Raw genomic sequence first — 18,314 nt, forward strand, 5'->3', positions numbered from 1 at the left:
AATTGTTTCTTCTGACTTAAGGGTTCAAAATAACGCCCCAGCCTTCTCTCCCAGCCTCAGCCCTCAATACTCCTGTCTTCCTTTGTAACTTGCCTTTCTCTACCTTTGTAGGCAATAAGGACTCAACCAGTAAAGTCCTTCCCAATCATTCTGCTGCTTGAAGACAAACTTCCCTTCATCCCTGTTCCCCTCGGGAATAATTCATCATTTGTGCACCTACATCATGAACCCAAAGCTTCTGCTATATTTCATATATATTGCGTAATTTGTTTTTCTTTGACGACTGGAATCAAACTTTATTTATTCTTATTTTATACTGCTTTACCACTCCATAATGCCTACCACAGTGACTTACCAAAAGTAGTTGCTGTACATTTTCATTTCATGAAGAAACGCTTACGTACACTGTTCATAATGTTTAACTCCCCCCACCACCTGTAGCCAATGGCACTCATTACTGAGATGATTAACTGGAATACAGTTTATGGCCAAAAAAAAGATTATTTTCATCGTGATTCTGGCTCAAAAGAAATCAAATTTATGATTTTGAATTTTTAAGACCATGAGCCAAATAAAACTATCCATAGATAAAGTCATTACAAAGGAATCTCGAATCTAAAGGAAAATACATAAAACTGTATCATGGATGTCAGTGGTAGATAGCAGTGCCATTCTGCCAATTTTCTCAAGATAATCACATGGCTTTACATTTTCTGGAAGATATTTACCAAAGTCTAAATCATTATGGTTTGGAACTTTGAAACTTCATTTAATACCTAGAAGACACTAAACAATGTGACAAACTGAGTAACTATTTCAACTTACTTCTTTAGGTCCTTTAAGGAAGTCTCTGATTACATGAGGTCGGCCTCGTCTCAAAAAGTTCTGTCAGACGGTGAGTTTCCCAGATTGCTTTCCTCTAAGGGTTGCTTTGATTTCTCAGCCTAAGCTTTATAAAACCTGTAGATTATGTCATTTGTGTTTTCTAAGTGCCTGATCATTAAAATTTCAACTTAACACGTTGCGTACGGCGGGGTTTAAATCCCTCATACCCCTCTGTTCCGGCAGGTTTTTAAAAGAAACTACATTAAAATGCACTCTTCTCTTTAAAGTGTAAATGCTTCTATGTCATTTATTATTTTTCTATGGAATTTTTTAGGATTTACTCACCTATGATGTTAGTAATCCCTCCTGGTGTGATACTGCAGAAAGCAGCTTCCTTTGTTATTAACGAAACACAAATAATTCAATAAAATGTGCAAAGTAAAAAGAGTCACCAGGAAAAACGAGAATTCTCGTTATCCGTCCTTAACGCATGGCTCAGAAAAAAACGAAGATTCTCGTGATCCATATGCACCGTGTTAATGATAATAACAAAGGCAGAATTATGATTATGTATAAACATCAAAATTGAGATGAAAATCAATCTTGAACCTTAATTCTCAAGGCTCTGTCTACAATTCTGAACCTTCACGTGAGTTCCCGAACAAAATCCTCACCTGCTTACTACACATTTTCACTCTAACCACCTCAAATTTACTGTACCCGCATGAAACTCTCCCTAAAACCAGCCCTCCTGCTTCATCCAATTTCCTGGTCTCTTTTAAGACATTAGTATCTGTCACTGAGCCTACATAGGGTGGTGGCTTTTGACCATTCCTTCTCATTTATCTTTTATGTTCTGCCACATGGTTTCATGGATTTGCTTCCAAAGGTCTCTTGTATCTAGAGTGAATTCGCATTGTTGCCATATACCCAGCATCCTTTCCTTTGGGGAAACCTCCCTCCCCTATTTGAGATGAAGCTATGAAACATAGTATCCCACTCCATCCTCACTCAGAAACAAGCACATGACCTAGGCCTGTTAATTCACTGTGTCTCATCCCTCTGTTAAATGTCATTGGTCAAAGGGGTAGGTTTATGCAGCAAGTTAGGCCAATCAGAATTCCTTTCTTAGAACTCATAATTAGATATGATAAATTATCTTTCCAGTACGGTTGCTAATCTAAGAGTATGTGATTTTGCAACTACCAGTAGGCATCTTCCTGGCTATTTGCAGAAAGTCTATTTAGAATAGAAAGAGAATGAGACAATATGGGAAGACAAAGAGTTTTGACATTGTTTGGGTCCCTAGAGCCTGCCATGCCTGAAGTCCATCCCACTCTGGATTTGCCAGTTAGATGAGTCAAATTTCAAAATCTTGACTCACCCACTTTCTAAGTAGGTGAACTTGGACAGGCTACTTAAGTTTTCCATATCTCTTACCCCATCTACAAAATGGGAGATCACATTAATACCTACCTCACAGGGTTATACGAGGATTAGCATAGTAAATGCTCAACAAACACTAACGATGACTATGAAGCGCCAGCCAGTGAATTCTGTTGTTTAACCGAGTTTGAGTTGAGGTCCTGTCACAATAGAAAGTGTATTGATGCCAGATTTTCAATTTCCTTCAAAATGTGTTTGAAGCCCACCCTTCCTCTGCCTTTCCATTATCACCACCTCCATGAGATTCTTGGGCAATGTTTTTGCTGGCTTGTCTGACTGCATCTTTACTCTCTACAGTTCACCCTAGTTACCAGTACCAGAGTGACCTGCACAAAACATGCTTTTCATCATGGAATTTTCCAGCTCCAATTTCTGTCCAGAGGCTTTTCCCTGGCTTCCCAGGTTCCACCTTAATTATCCAATCTGAATCACCCTAACCAACGTGACATCCTCCTACCTTTCAAAAAATCATGCCTTGGTAATACACATCCCTCTGTCTTACCTTGAGTCATCACCCTCACCCATCCCATTTTTTCCCTGCAGTTAATCAGCTCCAATGATGCAAATTCTGCCTCTTCTATGATACATTTTCCAACCGTCATGGCTTTCATTGATTTTAACCCTCCTTGAGATCCTATATCATTTTCAATCCTGTACTACAGGCAGCAACATGCAATTATAAACAATCCTTTATTGTGTCAGGTGGGTATGACTAATTCAATTAGAAAGTGAAGTTTTTAGGTTACTTTTTTTGGCATGGCCCCTACCTCAATGATAAGCACACAATAGGTATCAAAATCAGTATTTTTTTCAGAGGGCCCAATCATAACACTAACCATGCCCACTTTTTAATTTTTAAATGATTCTGTAGCTTTAAGAGAATTTTTCTTCAAATTAAGGTAACTTTTACTATTCACCTAATTTTGATGCAAAAACTTGATTCTGAGAAGCATATAAATCTTAAATGACAAAATAAGGAAATAAGGCAGTTTTAAGATAGTTACATGTTTTTATTACATAAACATTAATCTATTCCTTGTGGGAGCTGGTTTTTCTGTTTGCTTCTTGTTTCACAGAATGTCAAATATCTATAGGAATTGTCTAAGAATGATTTATGAAACATTCTCACATGCCCACCAAAAAAGCCTTGATGCCTATATTTTCCAAACAGATTCCTGAGAAAAATAATAAGTTTTGTTGATTTTACAGCATGATACATAAATTTTCTTTCAAGATATAAAAAAGGAGACTTCTAAAATGAGTCTCCTTTTGCTTACAAAGTTCTATAAAAATACATTAGGTATGCTCATATGTTTGTCCTTTTACTTGAAAATATTCCAGTTTACCAGAAACAAAAAATAACAATAAACAATGATACGCAAACCACATTAATCTTGTAGCAATATAATGTCAACATCATCATGAACACCTTGCAAAAGTAGCTCTCCTGGGTATGTAACAATCTTCCTCCGTTTTGCAGCTTTGAGAGTTCCTACCAATGCTTCAAAGAGGTTGGCACATTTGTCATCTCGGAAGAGGACCCCAAATTTCACACTTAACTTCCCATCAGCATCTATTTTGAGAAAATACAATGTTAGCCAATGCAAAGTGTTTCTTGCCCCCATGTATGGAAGCGTTGCACAACATTTAATAAATATTTAACTATAGTTTAACCAAAATAACAATTTAACATTTAAACATCATAAATTCAATGTAACCTCTTCTCCGATCTATAAAGTAATGAGAAAAAACAAACTCATGTGTTGTACACCTCCTAGCCTTAGTATCATCTGGATAAAGACTGGAAGAGAACCAAGAAACATTTACAAAAGGTGAATATGTTACAGCATTACTATTATGAACCAATACCTCTCATTCTCAATTTCCATTTTTTCAATGATCATGTTAGTTATTGAATCAGCAAAAATAACAAACACAAGAGAAACCTCAGGTCTGGAGCAGTATTTCTCTAAGTGTGTTCTGAAGTACTCAGAACCCCCAGGTCAGTTTCCTCATCTGTAAAATGGGGATCTTCATACTTTCTTCACAGTGCTGTTGAGTGACAGTTCTGCAGCACACAGCACAATGCCCAGCACAAACTGAGCACTCACAATGATCATTGGCTCAATCGTGAGTGAGAGAAATGGGGGAGTGTGCCAAACCATAGTCACAGGGAAAGCAAGTAAGCATCCAGGTAATAGGAACTAGAGTGACTCACCTCAAGTAAACTATCTAAGATGAGAAGAAAAAGGAAATAAGTTTGTAAAGGAAAACAGGAAATCTAACCCTGTTTGGCCTGGAAAACAAAGATGTACCTCTTTGATCTTTTCAACTTCTAGCATGATCCTCTATGCAACAAGAATCTTTCACTGATTACAGAAATAAATGGAGCTGCTGGGTAACTTTGGGCAGGTCTTTCAAGCTCTCTGAGCTACAGTTACCTCATCCAAAAAATGAGGGTAAAAATAGCCCTCACAGAGTTGTTACAAGGATTAAAAGATAGAATATAGGTAAAACCTTTTAGAGAGTGCCTGGCATATGGCAAATTCAGGTTAACGTTTTTAAAGGCATCAAAGGCAGAAAGCGGGGTGTAATCTTGGAGTCCTCCCGCCCACTCACGCCTCAACCTTGCAAGTGATTCCACTTTCTTTGTATCATCTGTTGCTGTAGCTTCTCCTCTCCATGGACAATTAATTTCTTGATTCAGGCCCAAATTAATCCTCGTGTGGGTAACTGCAAGACTCCTTACTAGCCTCCCTTTCTTCGTTTGTGACCCCCAATACATCCTCCACATTGATGAATAAAAAATGTGGAAGAAACGTAAGATGCAAATCTAATTGATAATCTTCTACTTTGTTCTTTCATTGGCTCCGTGGCATTAAAGTAAAGTCCATGGTCTCACGATGAGACTCTTTGTCTTCTGGCCCGTGCACTCATCTCTCACCTGATTTCCTGCCATACTGTCCCATGCACCTTTTGATCCCGTTAAAATGAATGACTTGCTGTTACCCAAGAGGACATGAAAGATCCTGTCTTGGTAATTTGACCCATGTCGAGCCATCTGCCCAGCATCCCAGACCCCTTTTCCTAGCTAAGTTCTTTTTCTTCAAGAAAGGACTAAAATGTCACCTTTTCTGAGAAGTCCTCTGTGATTCCCTCAGTTAATAGCTCATCTTATAAATTCAAATATATAGTTGTCAAAGCAGGTACCATCAATTATGGTAATAATAATGAACATTTATTGAATACTTGCTATGTTGCTGAAACTGTCCAATGCATTTTACAGTCATAAAATGCAGTTAATCTTCATTTCATCAAAGATAAGATACATTTCATTTCATGAAGAACTATTATTATATGTTCCAATTAAACTGCCAATTTAACTACAACACACCATACATTAGAAGATACATCCTTAGTTTAGAGATTTCAAAGTGTGGAAAAAACGATCTTTGAATCATTGAAATAGAGTATTATTATTATACAAATAAGGAAACCTAGGCACAGAAAAGTTTAGGAATGTGCCCAAGGTTACACAGCAAATATGCAGAGGAGCTCAGGTTCATTCTGAGAGTCTGACTCCAGACTTCCAAAAACAAACCTTAAGCTCTTAACCACTTCCCAGTTTGTTTGCCTGTCTCTCTCCCCTACTTAAAGAGACCCACAAGGGCTAAGATAGAATTTTATTTATTTTCATATCTCCAGCACTTAAGCACAAAGGCAGCACTCAAGAAATACTTGTTAAATTGTAATAATTTATATCTTCAAATAATCTTTACCCATTTTTTTCTACTGAATGAAAAATGAGAAAAGGATTTTATTTTAAAAGAAACAGATAATGCAAAATTCGTCAATTTCCACCTTCAGCTAATATATCATATTTAGATTAGTCTAAATATCATAATTTAGATTCCTCAAAATTATTCCAGACACAACTTAAATAATTAACCATAACATGTCAGTAGACAGCATATCTCCACAGATGCTTCCCAACTCATCAGTCATCTATTACCAGGACCAGGTAGGTCAGGGAGGCTACAATATTCAAAATATTTTCATCCTTAAAGAAATGATAATGACTTTGGTGTCTTCGACCGTGTATCCCCAAAAATAGGACCTAGCCAGACAATCAGCACTACTGCATCTTTTGGAGCAAAAATTAATATAAGACCCGGTTTTATATTATATTATATTATATTATATTATATTATATTATATTATATTATATTATATAAGACCCAGTCTTGTTGTAACACCCGGTATTGTATTGTATTGTATTGTATTGTATTGTATTGTATTGTATTGTATTGTATTGTGTATTGTATTGTATTGTATTGTATTGTATTGTATTGTATTGTATTGTATTATATTATATTATATTATACCCGGTCTTATATTATAGTAAATAAGACCGGGTATTATATTAGTTTTTGCTAATCAGCATTAGAGCTGATTGTCCGGCTAAGTCTTATTTCCGGGGGAACACGGTAGTTTGCACAGCTGCTAATTTTGAAGTGCAGATGCAGTTTACCCTAGTAGAACACTAACACTTTTAAATGCAATGAATCCAACCAATAAACAACACTAAGCTGACAGGAAGAACGATCTAGGAAAGAAAAGAATCCTATAAATCTTTGGAAATACATCTTCAATACCTTTAACAAACCAAACAATAGCACTACCCCCAGGGGTAATATGACCTCACAGAGCTCAGGAGAAATTGGGAATATAGAAATGAGGACCACAGGTAGGGGCATCACAGTGGGAAAAAGACTTACCCAACTTCCCTCAAGTGGGAGGGAGAAAAATTGGGTTAGGAAAGATTGTACATTTGCTTCATTGGGGAACTAAATAAATGACACCCTCCACTGTTTCCTCAGTGTTCTCCAGAAACATCCCAAATGCAGCTCAACCATTTCGTCCTAAAGGGACCTGCCCTAGACCTCAAAGTCTTACCCGAGAGTCAAGGCTTCCCTGAGTGCCCTACAGCTTTCAAGAATCTGTTTCTCTGGGACCCTTCTGACATTCAATTCAGAATGTCAGCACTTCACCAGTTAGCACACCATTGTTGGCTGATAATTGCCTCATGAATTTTTAATCTATTTTTCTCAAGTAGTGAGATCCTTGAAACACAGGAGCACACTTTATGTCACTTGTACTTACACAGTGCGAGGCATATGGATTCCCAACAAATAGCAACTGACCATATGATGAAACTCAGTTGTTGAGTTCTATATGCCAACTTTCATATGCCTAGTTTATCTTCTCTCGGTATATTTCCGTGATGATGTCTCAGGTTTGATGTAGAAATAAAGTGAATAGAGAAGACCAAAAAGGGCAGGCATAGGCAAAATGATGACCCTCCACATATATCCAGGCCCTAATCCCCAGAACCATGGATATGTTACCTTATAGGGCCAAAGGGACTTTATTGGTGTGATTAAATTAAGGACCCTGAAATGGGGAGTTATCCTGGACTATCTGGGTGAGCTCTATGTAATCACAAGTCCTTCAAAATGGAAGCAGGAGGCAGAAGACGAGGTCACAGTGATGCAGTGTGAGGACGCAACCAGCTGTTGCCAGTTTTGACGATGGAGAAAGGGGCCATGAGCCAAGAATGCATAGAAAAAGACTAGGAAACAGATTCTCCCGAGCCTCCAGAAAGGAATGCACCCTGCAAACACCTGGATTTTAGCCCAGGGAGACCCTTATCAGACTCTGCTTTGGTTTGAATGTTTGTGTCCCCCAAAAAACTCATATGTATGTTGAAATCCTAACCACCAAAGGTATGATATTATCAAGTGAAGCCATTGGGAGGTGCTAAAGTCATTTGGGTATAAGAATGTAAAGTCATGAATCAGGGATCAATGCCTTATAAAAAGAGGGTGCAAAGAGATCCCCAGCCTCTTCCACCATGTGAGGATACAAGAGGAAGTCGGCAATCTGGAAGAGGACTGAACCCTAAGATGTTGGCACCCTGATTTCGGACTCCCAGCCTCCAGAACTGTGAGCAATAACCGCCTGCTGTTTAAAAGTCATCCAGTCTGTGGTATGTTATTATAGCAGCCCAAATGAACCAACTAAGACAGACTCCTAACCTACATTATTGTTAAGATATTAAATGTGCTGTTTTACATCACTAAGTGTGTGGTAATTTTACAGCAGCAATAGAAAACTAATACTGGGGACATTTGATACTAATGGCTTAATGGGATTTTCAAAGTATGTCTTGTTATTTCAAATGATTTGTGATTCATAAGCAGACAGAACCATAAGAAGAATCAGCTATAATGACAAAACAACTCGAGGTAATTCAAAGCCCCTTTACACTGATATGATGTAATTTCATAACTTTGAGTTCCATTATCCTATTTGTTGCTGAATATGTCTGTTGGTCTTACAATTTTCAAAAGGCTCCCCAAATCTTGCATGTCTTATCTGAGATGTACAAATATCCAAAGCAAAAAGCACAATAGTTACTTTCATTACAACTTTGGAAAAGGATACTAATACTACCAATGTTACATGTCACTAATTTCATGGTAGCTGCTAATATGCTGCTGAAGAAAAAGCTGATTTAAAAAAAAGTTAAAAAAAACCCTAAAGGATGGCTTAGTTATATGTACGTGAATACTTGATTACATAAAACTCAAGAATTTGGAGAAAGTAGAGACAATTGAGTATAAGTTCAATCTCAGTCCTTAGTCAAATATTTGGAAGTTTATAAAAATGCTGGCAAGATAAAGCAGAAAAATGAATTTTAATGGAATGACAAATAAAAATTTGAACACGATTCAATTACCAGATTTCAATGCAACCAGATTCAAGAGGCACAGCGGTTTTCTTTCCATTCAAAGGATCATGAAATATCTCCACCATTCTTTGCACCAGAACCACAATACTTCAATAGTTTTCTGTCTCCAGATATCTATCACTGCATGTGGAAGACACTTGTCACCCAGGATGAGGGTAGAGCTTCCATACCTGTGTCTTCAAGCCCTGGTGAGCCCTTCGCAGGCTTCTACAAAAAAGTTGGTCCTACTTGCTCTGATGTAAACTCAATAGAAATACTGTACCTGTGTTATAATACTTACTTTTGGAACCCAGACGATGAATTTCCTCCACTAGGAGGTTAACTTCATGATCCACATTCATTGCTGCCTGACAGCAAAAAAAAAATAAGTTTGTTTTATCACCATTTCTACATTCCATTAAGCATATCTTGCCAAATCCAAGGGTCCTGTCTATACTTGTGTAGCATTTGTCACTATTAACTTACCATGTCTCCCTTCCTAAAAATACTTGTGTGATACACATGGCACCAGAGTCCCTCCATTTTCCCTCCACCTTTATAACTTCCTGTCTGAGCTGACTTCACTTGTATCCTACACAGTCTGTTGGGAAGAATTTAGCCATTTTCCTTGTACCCACTATCAATGTTGAGCCCATCCTCTTCACGGTGCTCTGCTTGCCACCTAAGGGGTACAGGACCTGTCCCCAGGGAACTCACCCTCCAGAAGCAGAGAAAGGCCTGGAATGCGTAGCAATGTGACAGCACTCTTTGAGTGATGGGTCCAAGGCACAAAGGAAAAAACCACAGAAGGCTCCGTGGAGGTCACTGGAGAGGAGTAGACCAAGTAGACAGTTGGGAAAGGGTGTTCTATGCCTGGGGAAGGGCATATGCAAGAGCACAGAAGCAAAGGAGAAAAAGTAGGCCCTATGTTAGGAGCTGGAGGTACCAAGATAAAAAGACACACTCCCTCCCCTCTGAGAGCCTACAGTCTTGTAGGGAAGGCAGATAATACAAGGCAATTTTAATAACATCAGATCAGTGCAATGATGACTTCTGGGTCACACACAGGGACGACATGTCCTTCCCTAGACAGTGTCCAGTACAACCTGACTATAATGGAGAGCTTTGGGGGAAGACCATTCATCTTCAGATAAGGAGGAGTCCAGGACTGACAGGAGCTGCGAAACTTACCTTAGGTCACCAGGCCCTCCATGGGCTGGGCACTGCCCACCGTTCCAGCTTCCACCACTCTGCCCACCTGAACTGTAGGCTGCAGCTATGTGGACCTTCCTTTTGTTCCTTAAATGTCCCTCAATCTTGCTCCTTTACACATACTACTTCTTCAACCGAGACTATGACTATTCGTCTTTCTTGGGACTAACTCCCACACATCCAATCCCAGCTTAGATATAACTTCTTCCAAAAAGCCTTCCATGAAACCTGGAGTTTAAGAGCTGCCCCACTATGTGTTCCCATGGCATTGTCCATCCGCCCTCTTCATTTCATTTGATTGGAAATGACCGGCGTCTCAGCTTTCACCACTAGCTGGTAAGCATCTCTAGGCAGGGATCTGACTATAATCCTCTCTGTTGGATCATGTCTGGCACCAAAAGGACAGGTTCAACAAACTGGTTTCACAGACTGACAGAAGGAGCAAAAGGCACAAAAGGGGATGGAACTCTATCATGGGAGTTGTTGCCGTAGAGCTGCGGGCTTGCGTGGGGAGCAGAGGGGTACTCACGGAGGAAGAGTGCTCAAAGACAGAAAAAGGAAGGTAAAGGGCCCGGAAAACACCTACAGAAATGAGAGAAATCTCAGCAAGAAATGGAAAAGAGCAGATAGAGGTGGAGGAGAGCGCCATGACTGAGCTGGGTAGAAGTAAAGGAAGAAGAGTTTCCAATCAGAAGGCGGTAATTTACAGTGAAAACGACAACATGAGGGTCAGGAAGTATGAGCAACTGGGCAGAATACGCATCAACTCAGTCTGTTTTCAAATCCTAAATTCTCCAAATCAAATCAGGGTCTAAAAGAGTGGGGATGTCTATGATTTACTTTGGGGTGACAATTTGGAACAAACAACTTTATCCAGACAGATTATAACTAATTCCTGGTAGCTTTTAAAAACACGAACGGAATCTATGTTTAAATTATACTGATTGGGACCCCAGATTTTCCATCAGCTAACAATTAAAAGCACCATCTGTCATGTGCTACATTATACGCATATGTGTGATTATAGTTTAAGAAGCTTGTATCACAATAAAATGCAACATCTTAGGTTTGTGCATCTACACAAAACTCTATCAAAAATTATAGCATCCAAATATTAGGACCTTTGTGTTAGTAAAATTTTATCTATAACATTATGTTCAAGTCAAGATATAGTTTAAGAGAGATATTCAAAAGCTAAAACATACCCAGAGGATACAACTGAAAGACATACCATGAAAATAATGGTAGGAAAAAAAACGTACAAATGTTGGTGTGGTGGACAGCTGTCATTGTTATGTGCCCAGAATCCATTCGCCATCTGGTACCAGCAATCTAATTGTGGTTTGGATTAAGTCTTCCTTCCTTGCTCTAAACCCATGTATCTTGGGTCGCCTCAGCCCAAACTCCAGGAGTAGCTCAGAGCCACAATAACTGATTTGAGGGAGAGGCAGGTGATCCCATCCTGGACAATGAGGTTCAGTCCCAGGATTTTGCCAGACCTATTGGTAAAACGACACTGTCCTACTGGATTCTAAGATGTAACTTTACAGCCTCTGCTATAATCGGCTACCGTGTGGCAAGAACTTGTCAGGAATAAAGGTAGCGCAAAGAAAAGTCCAACCACAAAACAGTGATTGAACCTGTACATGACCCTGGATTTTTCAGCTACGTGGACCAATCAGTCTTTCCTGGTTTTGCTTGTGCCGTTTGAATGAGTTTCTGTCACTTGCATTCTAAATACTTAACCCAAAAAGCCTAGAGAAGACCTGCCACTATATATATAATATATATATATTTATATATATATTATATATATATATTATATAAATATGTATATATTTTAATTAAAGCTCCTTTTATGTACTTATGTGAATACTCTTGTTTTGTGTTGCTCTATTGGGTAGGAGGTTTGATGTAATAGAAAGGCAGATTTGGGAGCCATATAAGAAAAAAAATTCCCAAACAATGAATCAAATCTGCACCCTGTTACTAGAAGCATTAATGCAGAAGTACTATGGACCTATGAGGGTTGATGAGGAAATCAGCCCACAGTGGACTTCTGGAGACTGAAATGTCCAAGCGGATTATGGTCCTCTCTAATTCTCAGATTCTATGATTTCCTTCCAGTCTGAAAATTGCTCTTTAACACCATTCTCCACTCCTTCCACCCACCACCAGCTGCACACTTCAGACATAGCTCTCCATGAAAAATGAGACTCAAAGAGGACGTCCCACTCAAATATAGTGTGAATACCTACATCCTATTAAACAGATGTATGTTCATCCAATTTTAAGGCAACCAGCATTTCTGTATAATTAATTACACACGAGGCTCCTTATCTATGTTAATTCATGTAATCCTAAGAGCTTTGCAAAGTATTTATTATTTATCCCCATTTTATGAGTGATGAAACTGGCTCAGAGGGACTCCCCACAATTAAATGCTATTTCTACCACAGGGTGGTCCTCCTCCACCTCCCCCCCCCCCCCCCCCCCCCGCCTCCTCCTTTTACTTTTGCCTTGCTGGTTATTATGCAAAGTGCACTAAATAGTGAGTTGTATCTGTATGAAATATCACATGCTCAGTACTTACTAAGGCAGAACACTTACAGAGCGAGAAAGGCTCTCTGCCCAGACCCCTCCAAATAGGACAATAACAGGCTTAGGAACTATTGCTGGCATACATAATTTGACATGATTTACTTATTTATTCTATTGTTTAGTGGGGGTAAGGGGGGAAAATACTTCAGTTACACAATCCTTGGAAGGCCCGTGACATTTTATTGGTACACAAGCCTGGGACTGAGTAAGCAGCAAGATCAAAAATAATGAGAGGCCAAAAGCGGGGCAGGTCTAAGTGGAACAAAGAGCTCATTGGTCAATGGGGTGGGGGTGGGGGGTCAAGGGAAGGCGATGGCAGATGCTAGGGGAGCCCTCTAATTGTGACAGAAGCTAATTAGGCATTGTGCATGGGAATCACAAAGAAAGCCGAATGTCAGAGGATTGGGCATATGCTGACACACTCCACCATCAATATACACTTAAGAATCTATTTAAAGACCCTGTTATAGTTTTTTTTTCCCCCCTTTCTTTTTTTAAGGTTGGAGACAATACATGGATGTTTTCTAATGTTCAAGGAGTAAAGCCTACTGGAGTGGGGGCGTCTGGGAATCAGGAGCCAACTCTACATATCAGGGCTGGCCACTTTTCCAGCCCACCTAAGCCATCCAAGACTTGCAGCTGGTGCGGGTCACAGGATGACTCGGTTCCTTCCTGACAGCTTGCAGCCGCGCACACACTCCATATATGGTCATCCCTGCTCCAAGTTTGGGAGCTGGCCCCTAAGGGGTCCCAAGACCTTGTCCCCTGCAGGCAACCACTCGATCACCACCGGCACCGGTGCAGAGCTAGGCTGCTCCAGGCTCGGCCGCCTGCCGCGGGGCAGCACGGCGGGCTCCGGAGCAGCACCCCTGCGAAGGGCCGCGTCCCGAAAGCCTTTGTCTCCGCAACTCCCGCGCCAGCGCTGCGGGCTCGCGCTCCCGGTGCCGGTGCGCCCCAGCGTGTAGCGAGTGAGCGCCCAAAGTGGGCAAAGAAAATGGACCCCGCTCCGGGCTCCACGAGCCCCTAGTGGCTCTTCACTACCCCCTACCCCACATACGACCGGCAAAGCACAGAGCCGCGCCCATCGCCCGTGCCGCAGAGTCCCCCGCCAGGAGGCACCAAATTCCTCGGGGGACCCTCTCCCCGCACCCCCGCCCAGCTCTGCATAACTGTCTTCGGACCCCGCCAAATGCAAAGCTGACTCGTTGCACCGCGGTAAAAATCGGTACACCGCGCTGACCTCCGTCCGCCCCGGCCCGCAAAGCATCACGTGAGCAGAGTGCGGAAGTCTGTGGGAGAGGTAGGGGCGTGTGGCGCTCCCACCCGGGCCCCCCGCACGGTCTCAGCCCAATTCTAGTTGTCACCTCCACACGCCTCAGCCCCCTCTCCCGTCCCGGCTTTCCACCCGCAGCCCACGATTCCCCGTTCCTGGCCTCCACCGGATACACGGGTTCATTCCTTATACCTAGTCACATCTTCCCGGGGGACTCACTCACCTCTCCGCCTCCTTTTCTTTTCCAATGAAAAACTGGTGCAGCGTCGGCCGGACCTGGTTATCTTCAACGCACCGGGGAGGAAGAGGCTGAGAAAGGAAGTGACTGAGGCAAAGAGAAAGGCTGGTGTGCAGGAGGAGGAGCGGGGCGGGGTGGGGGTAAGAGTTTAAGCGCTCAGGAAAGGGGCCGCCCACACTCCGGGGACAAGCCTATGAGAAGCAAACTCCGGAGAGGAGACGCTGGAGAAGGGGGCAGACTCCAGACAGGTGGCAGGCCGCCTGAGACTTCTAGGAAAATGGACCCACGGCTTTGATTACTGTCTTCTTTCCGCCGTGCTAGTCAGAGCCAGTGGTCCCCAACACCCTGCATCTGATCCTTGACGTGACTTCCTGCCAAGCTCGCTTTCTTAACGTAAGAACTAAAGCACCCTCAAAGTGCTGAATGTTGAGGTCTCCTTGGAGGAATGTGACATTGGTTCCGTGTGCCTGGAGAGCAGGGGCCTCCAGAAAACTGCATGACAGCAGGATAGTTTGATTTGCAAAACAAAACTCATCTTGAAAACCAATTTTATTTACTGCAAGGAAATATCACTTAAAGGTGTAAGGGTGAAATTCGGTAAACCAATAGTAATTAGACTTAGCTAGTTTGCAGTTTGACTCACCTCATAACTCACTATCTAGCCACTTGTAGTTAAATTTAGCTAGTTTGCAGTTAGAGCCGTCCTGATATTCAGCTGTTTTCTCTTTGTTTCTCCCCTCATTGATTAGCTTGAAAACTCTGTTTTGTTCCCTTTCTCAAGGCTCACATACCTCGTTAATCCATTTAAGCAGCAGAATTCTAACCTGAAAAGAGCAATTTCTTCATTCTCACGCTACCAGACACCAGAATCCAATTTGCAACTCCCTTGTAGTTTTCACTGGTGACACTAGTGATAAAGCCCCAGGCTGCGGTGGCTGGTGGCCGAGTAGAGAAGGCATCCAGAGTCCGGAGACAACATTATCTTAAAACAGCCCAGATCTCAGGAAGAGATGTCAGCCCTCTGACAGCCTGACTGACTCTCCCTTTCCTTTGTTCTTCTTCTTGTGTGCCTACAAAACCTTCTGCCGCTTCTAGGAACGGGGAGATGGCCTTTGGACAGGAGTTGCCATCCTCCCAGAATGCCAGCATTCCGAATAAACCTCTTTGCTTTCCACCAAGCTTGTCTCTCGATTTTTAACTTTTTCAAGCGGCGGGCAGCCGGACCTTAGCATGGTATCAAAGGTAGTTCTTGATCCTGGGTCAGTGTAAGTTTCTTCCCTTCTTTATTCATTACTTCCTACCTCTAACTGCATAATGCGGTCAACTTATTCAAACTCCCTTTATTTTAGTCACTGTGGCTTTCGTGTGTGTGTGTGTGTGTGTGTGTGTGTGTGTGTGTGTGTGAGAGAGAGAGAGAGAGAGAGAGAGAGAGAGAGACAGAGACAGAGACAGAGACAGAGACAGACAGAGAGAGAGAGAGAGAGAGAGAGAGAGAGAGAGAGGCTTTACCTGGAGTCCCTTCAGAAAGGGAAACCAAGGCCCAGCTGAGAGAAGTGACCAAAACTATTCTAGGGCAGAGGTTGCACAAAAGAATTACCCAGAAAGTGGCCCCCTCCAAAATCTGATTGGGTTAAGAGTGATCGCGTCACGCCAGAGCACACAGTCCATAAACTGGCCATCCCAGGAGGTGACCTGGAACAAAAAGTTCTCACCAAATAGTGACTCTATTTGGTAATTAGGTAAGCCAATCAGATTCTCCCTTGGAAACTGAAAGGGGAGAATACAGAGAATGAGTCATCTGATAGAAAGGCTGAAGCTGAGAGAGGTCTTGAGGCAGGAGTAGTGAAAATGCGCCTCCAGAAAGCAAAACATTTGAGTAAGCAGAAGCTGTGAGGTTGACGTAGAAGGTGGATAGGGACAGAAGTGGTAGAAGCTGACTGTAAGAGAAGCTGAGACCTAGTGATGGAATTAGAGCAACAAAGACCTGCTCCCCAGGGGGATATGAGTATCTAGGTGCCTAGCGGTGCACTGGATCCATCCACTTCCCAAACTGCATTCTAGTTACCCTGTCACAGTAAACACCAATCACCCTGGGTGTGACTCTGAATGGACCTCTGTTCCCTACAACCAAAAGATAAGGTAGGTTTCTCATGTCACATGAAGTTTAAGGTGACGCCAGGATCCTTTGAGGCCTGTTTTTTTCTCACTAAAAGAAATCTAAGAAATTATATCTTTCAAAATCTACATAATGCAAAAATTGTAATTCAAGGAAAATATCATATTTGCATTTCTCCAAGCAGGACCTGGCTATTTTGGCCAGTGTCAGCACTCACAATTCTTCAATCAGATAATATCCAATGAAATGAATAATCAATCTGTAGTGTGCCACTTCTGTTAAGACTAAGCAATTAGTGTGTCATAATATTCTGCCAGTGAGCAAAAGAAGAAATATACTACTTAAACAAGTAAAAGTCCCTGTTAAAATAAAATTAAAAATACTTTGTTTATACATGTGCTGCACTAAACAAAACATAAACTTCATGTTAATCTATAAGGAATTACAGTTCAGGAAAGTAGTGCTTGCTGAGAGGAATAGTATAAGTTTTGTCAACTAATGTTTTTCATACCCACTTCCTACTCTTTCAGTTTCCATTTAGACTTTTCTTATTCTTTTAAGAATATTATCATCATGTAGGCAAACAATGTGGAATTTTAAACCAAAAAGCAAAAAATAAAGTTTATTAAACAGTCAAGAAGTAATCATTAACTAACAAGCACGTGCCAGCCACAGTGTGCCAGTCCTGGAGGGTACAAAGCAATCTATAGCATGATCTTTGTCAAAAAGAACTTTCAGTAATGTGCATATAAAGTATTAAGACAATCTTTACCCTTTTATTTAATTGCATAGTATAGCCCAGCACTGTCCAATAGAAATATAATTGTGAGCTACATCTGTAGTTTAAAATTTTCTAGTAGCCACATTAAAAAAGAAACATGTGAAATTAATTTTAATAATGTTTATTTAACCCAACGTATCCAAAATACTATTATTACAATCTGTAATGGTTATTTTAAAAATATTACTGAGATATATATTATTTGTACCAAGTCTTTGAAGTCTATTATGTATTTTACATTTACAGCACATTTCAAGTGCTCGATAGCTGTTTGTGACTATTGGTCACTATTTTGGTCAGCACAGGTATAGACAATTCCAGAATAAAGCATGACATATATACTAATAATTTTGCTTAAGAAATTACATGTTCCTGGAATGAGAAAAATTATAACGTTTTATTTAAAGGTTCATGGAAAACTGAAATATGCATTTAAAACTATATAATTGTCATCACTGCAGTGAATAGAAAAAAGTCTCTGTAAAGGATCAGTGGTATTAGAAGTTAGGATAGTGGTTATCCTTGTTGGGTGGTGGGTGGTAGCAACTGAGACGGCGTGAGGGGGCCTTATCGGGTGCTGATAATGCTCTGCTTCTTGCTCTGTGTGCTGGTTAAACAGGTATTTTGTTTTGAGAATTCCTTAAGCTGGATGTTTAAGATAAGTATTATTTTTCCTATGGTTATGTTCTTTTTTAATAAAACCTTTTTAAAAATAAGGAATTGTGGGGACAGAGAAAGGAGTGCAGTTTCCAGTCTCTCGGCCTCACGTGGAAAGGTGCTGGCTTAGGTAGTAAATGGCCATCAACTGTGATTGCGTGGCCATCAGTTGTGGCTAGTTGGCCGTCAGCTATAACCAGTGAGCTATTGGCCTCTAATATAACTGCTGTGGCTACAGTAGCAAAAAAATAGGGGCTAGCAAGAAGATGGTGGCTGAGCTGGCAAGAGCGCATTGCAGTTAGCACGGTGGACTGTGGGTTGCAGATTGCAGAGAAGTGGAAAACAGGTTGTGGATAGGTGGCTCTGCTTCCT

At 41.0% G+C, this 18,314-nt stretch overlaps 1 protein-coding gene across 3 annotated transcripts; it reads right to left on the minus strand.

Moving 5' to 3' along the window:
• Window positions 1-3,260: 3,260 nt before the first annotated feature.
• ABRACL (ABRA C-terminal like) lies at window positions 3,261-14,702 on the minus strand. 3 transcript variants are annotated; one of them, XM_019732804.3, is made up of 4 exons: window positions 14,374-14,702; window positions 9,782-9,889; window positions 9,366-9,432; window positions 3,261-3,844 (listed from the first exon to the last, which is right to left on the minus strand). In XM_019732804.3, exons 3-4 carry the CDS (start codon window positions 9,424-9,426, stop codon window positions 3,660-3,662), a joined length of 246 nt encoding a protein of 81 aa, XP_019588363.1. In that variant the 5' UTR covers window positions 9,427-9,432; window positions 9,782-9,889; window positions 14,374-14,702; the 3' UTR covers window positions 3,261-3,659. The 3 variants fall into 3 exon arrangements, with proteins under 3 accessions (XP_019588363.1, XP_019588361.1, XP_019588360.1); XM_019732802.3 differs by having other exon boundaries at window positions 9,782-9,937; XM_019732801.3 differs by lacking the exon at window positions 9,782-9,889 and having other exon boundaries at window positions 14,374-14,692.
• Window positions 14,703-18,314: the final 3,612 nt, after the last annotated feature.

Source organism: Rhinolophus sinicus, chromosome 2 (genome assembly GCF_057876585.1).
Source record: "Rhinolophus sinicus isolate RSI-liver-muscle chromosome 2, RSI-T2T, whole genome shotgun sequence".
Taxonomy (NCBI): Eukaryota; Metazoa; Chordata; class Mammalia; order Chiroptera; family Rhinolophidae; genus Rhinolophus; species Rhinolophus sinicus.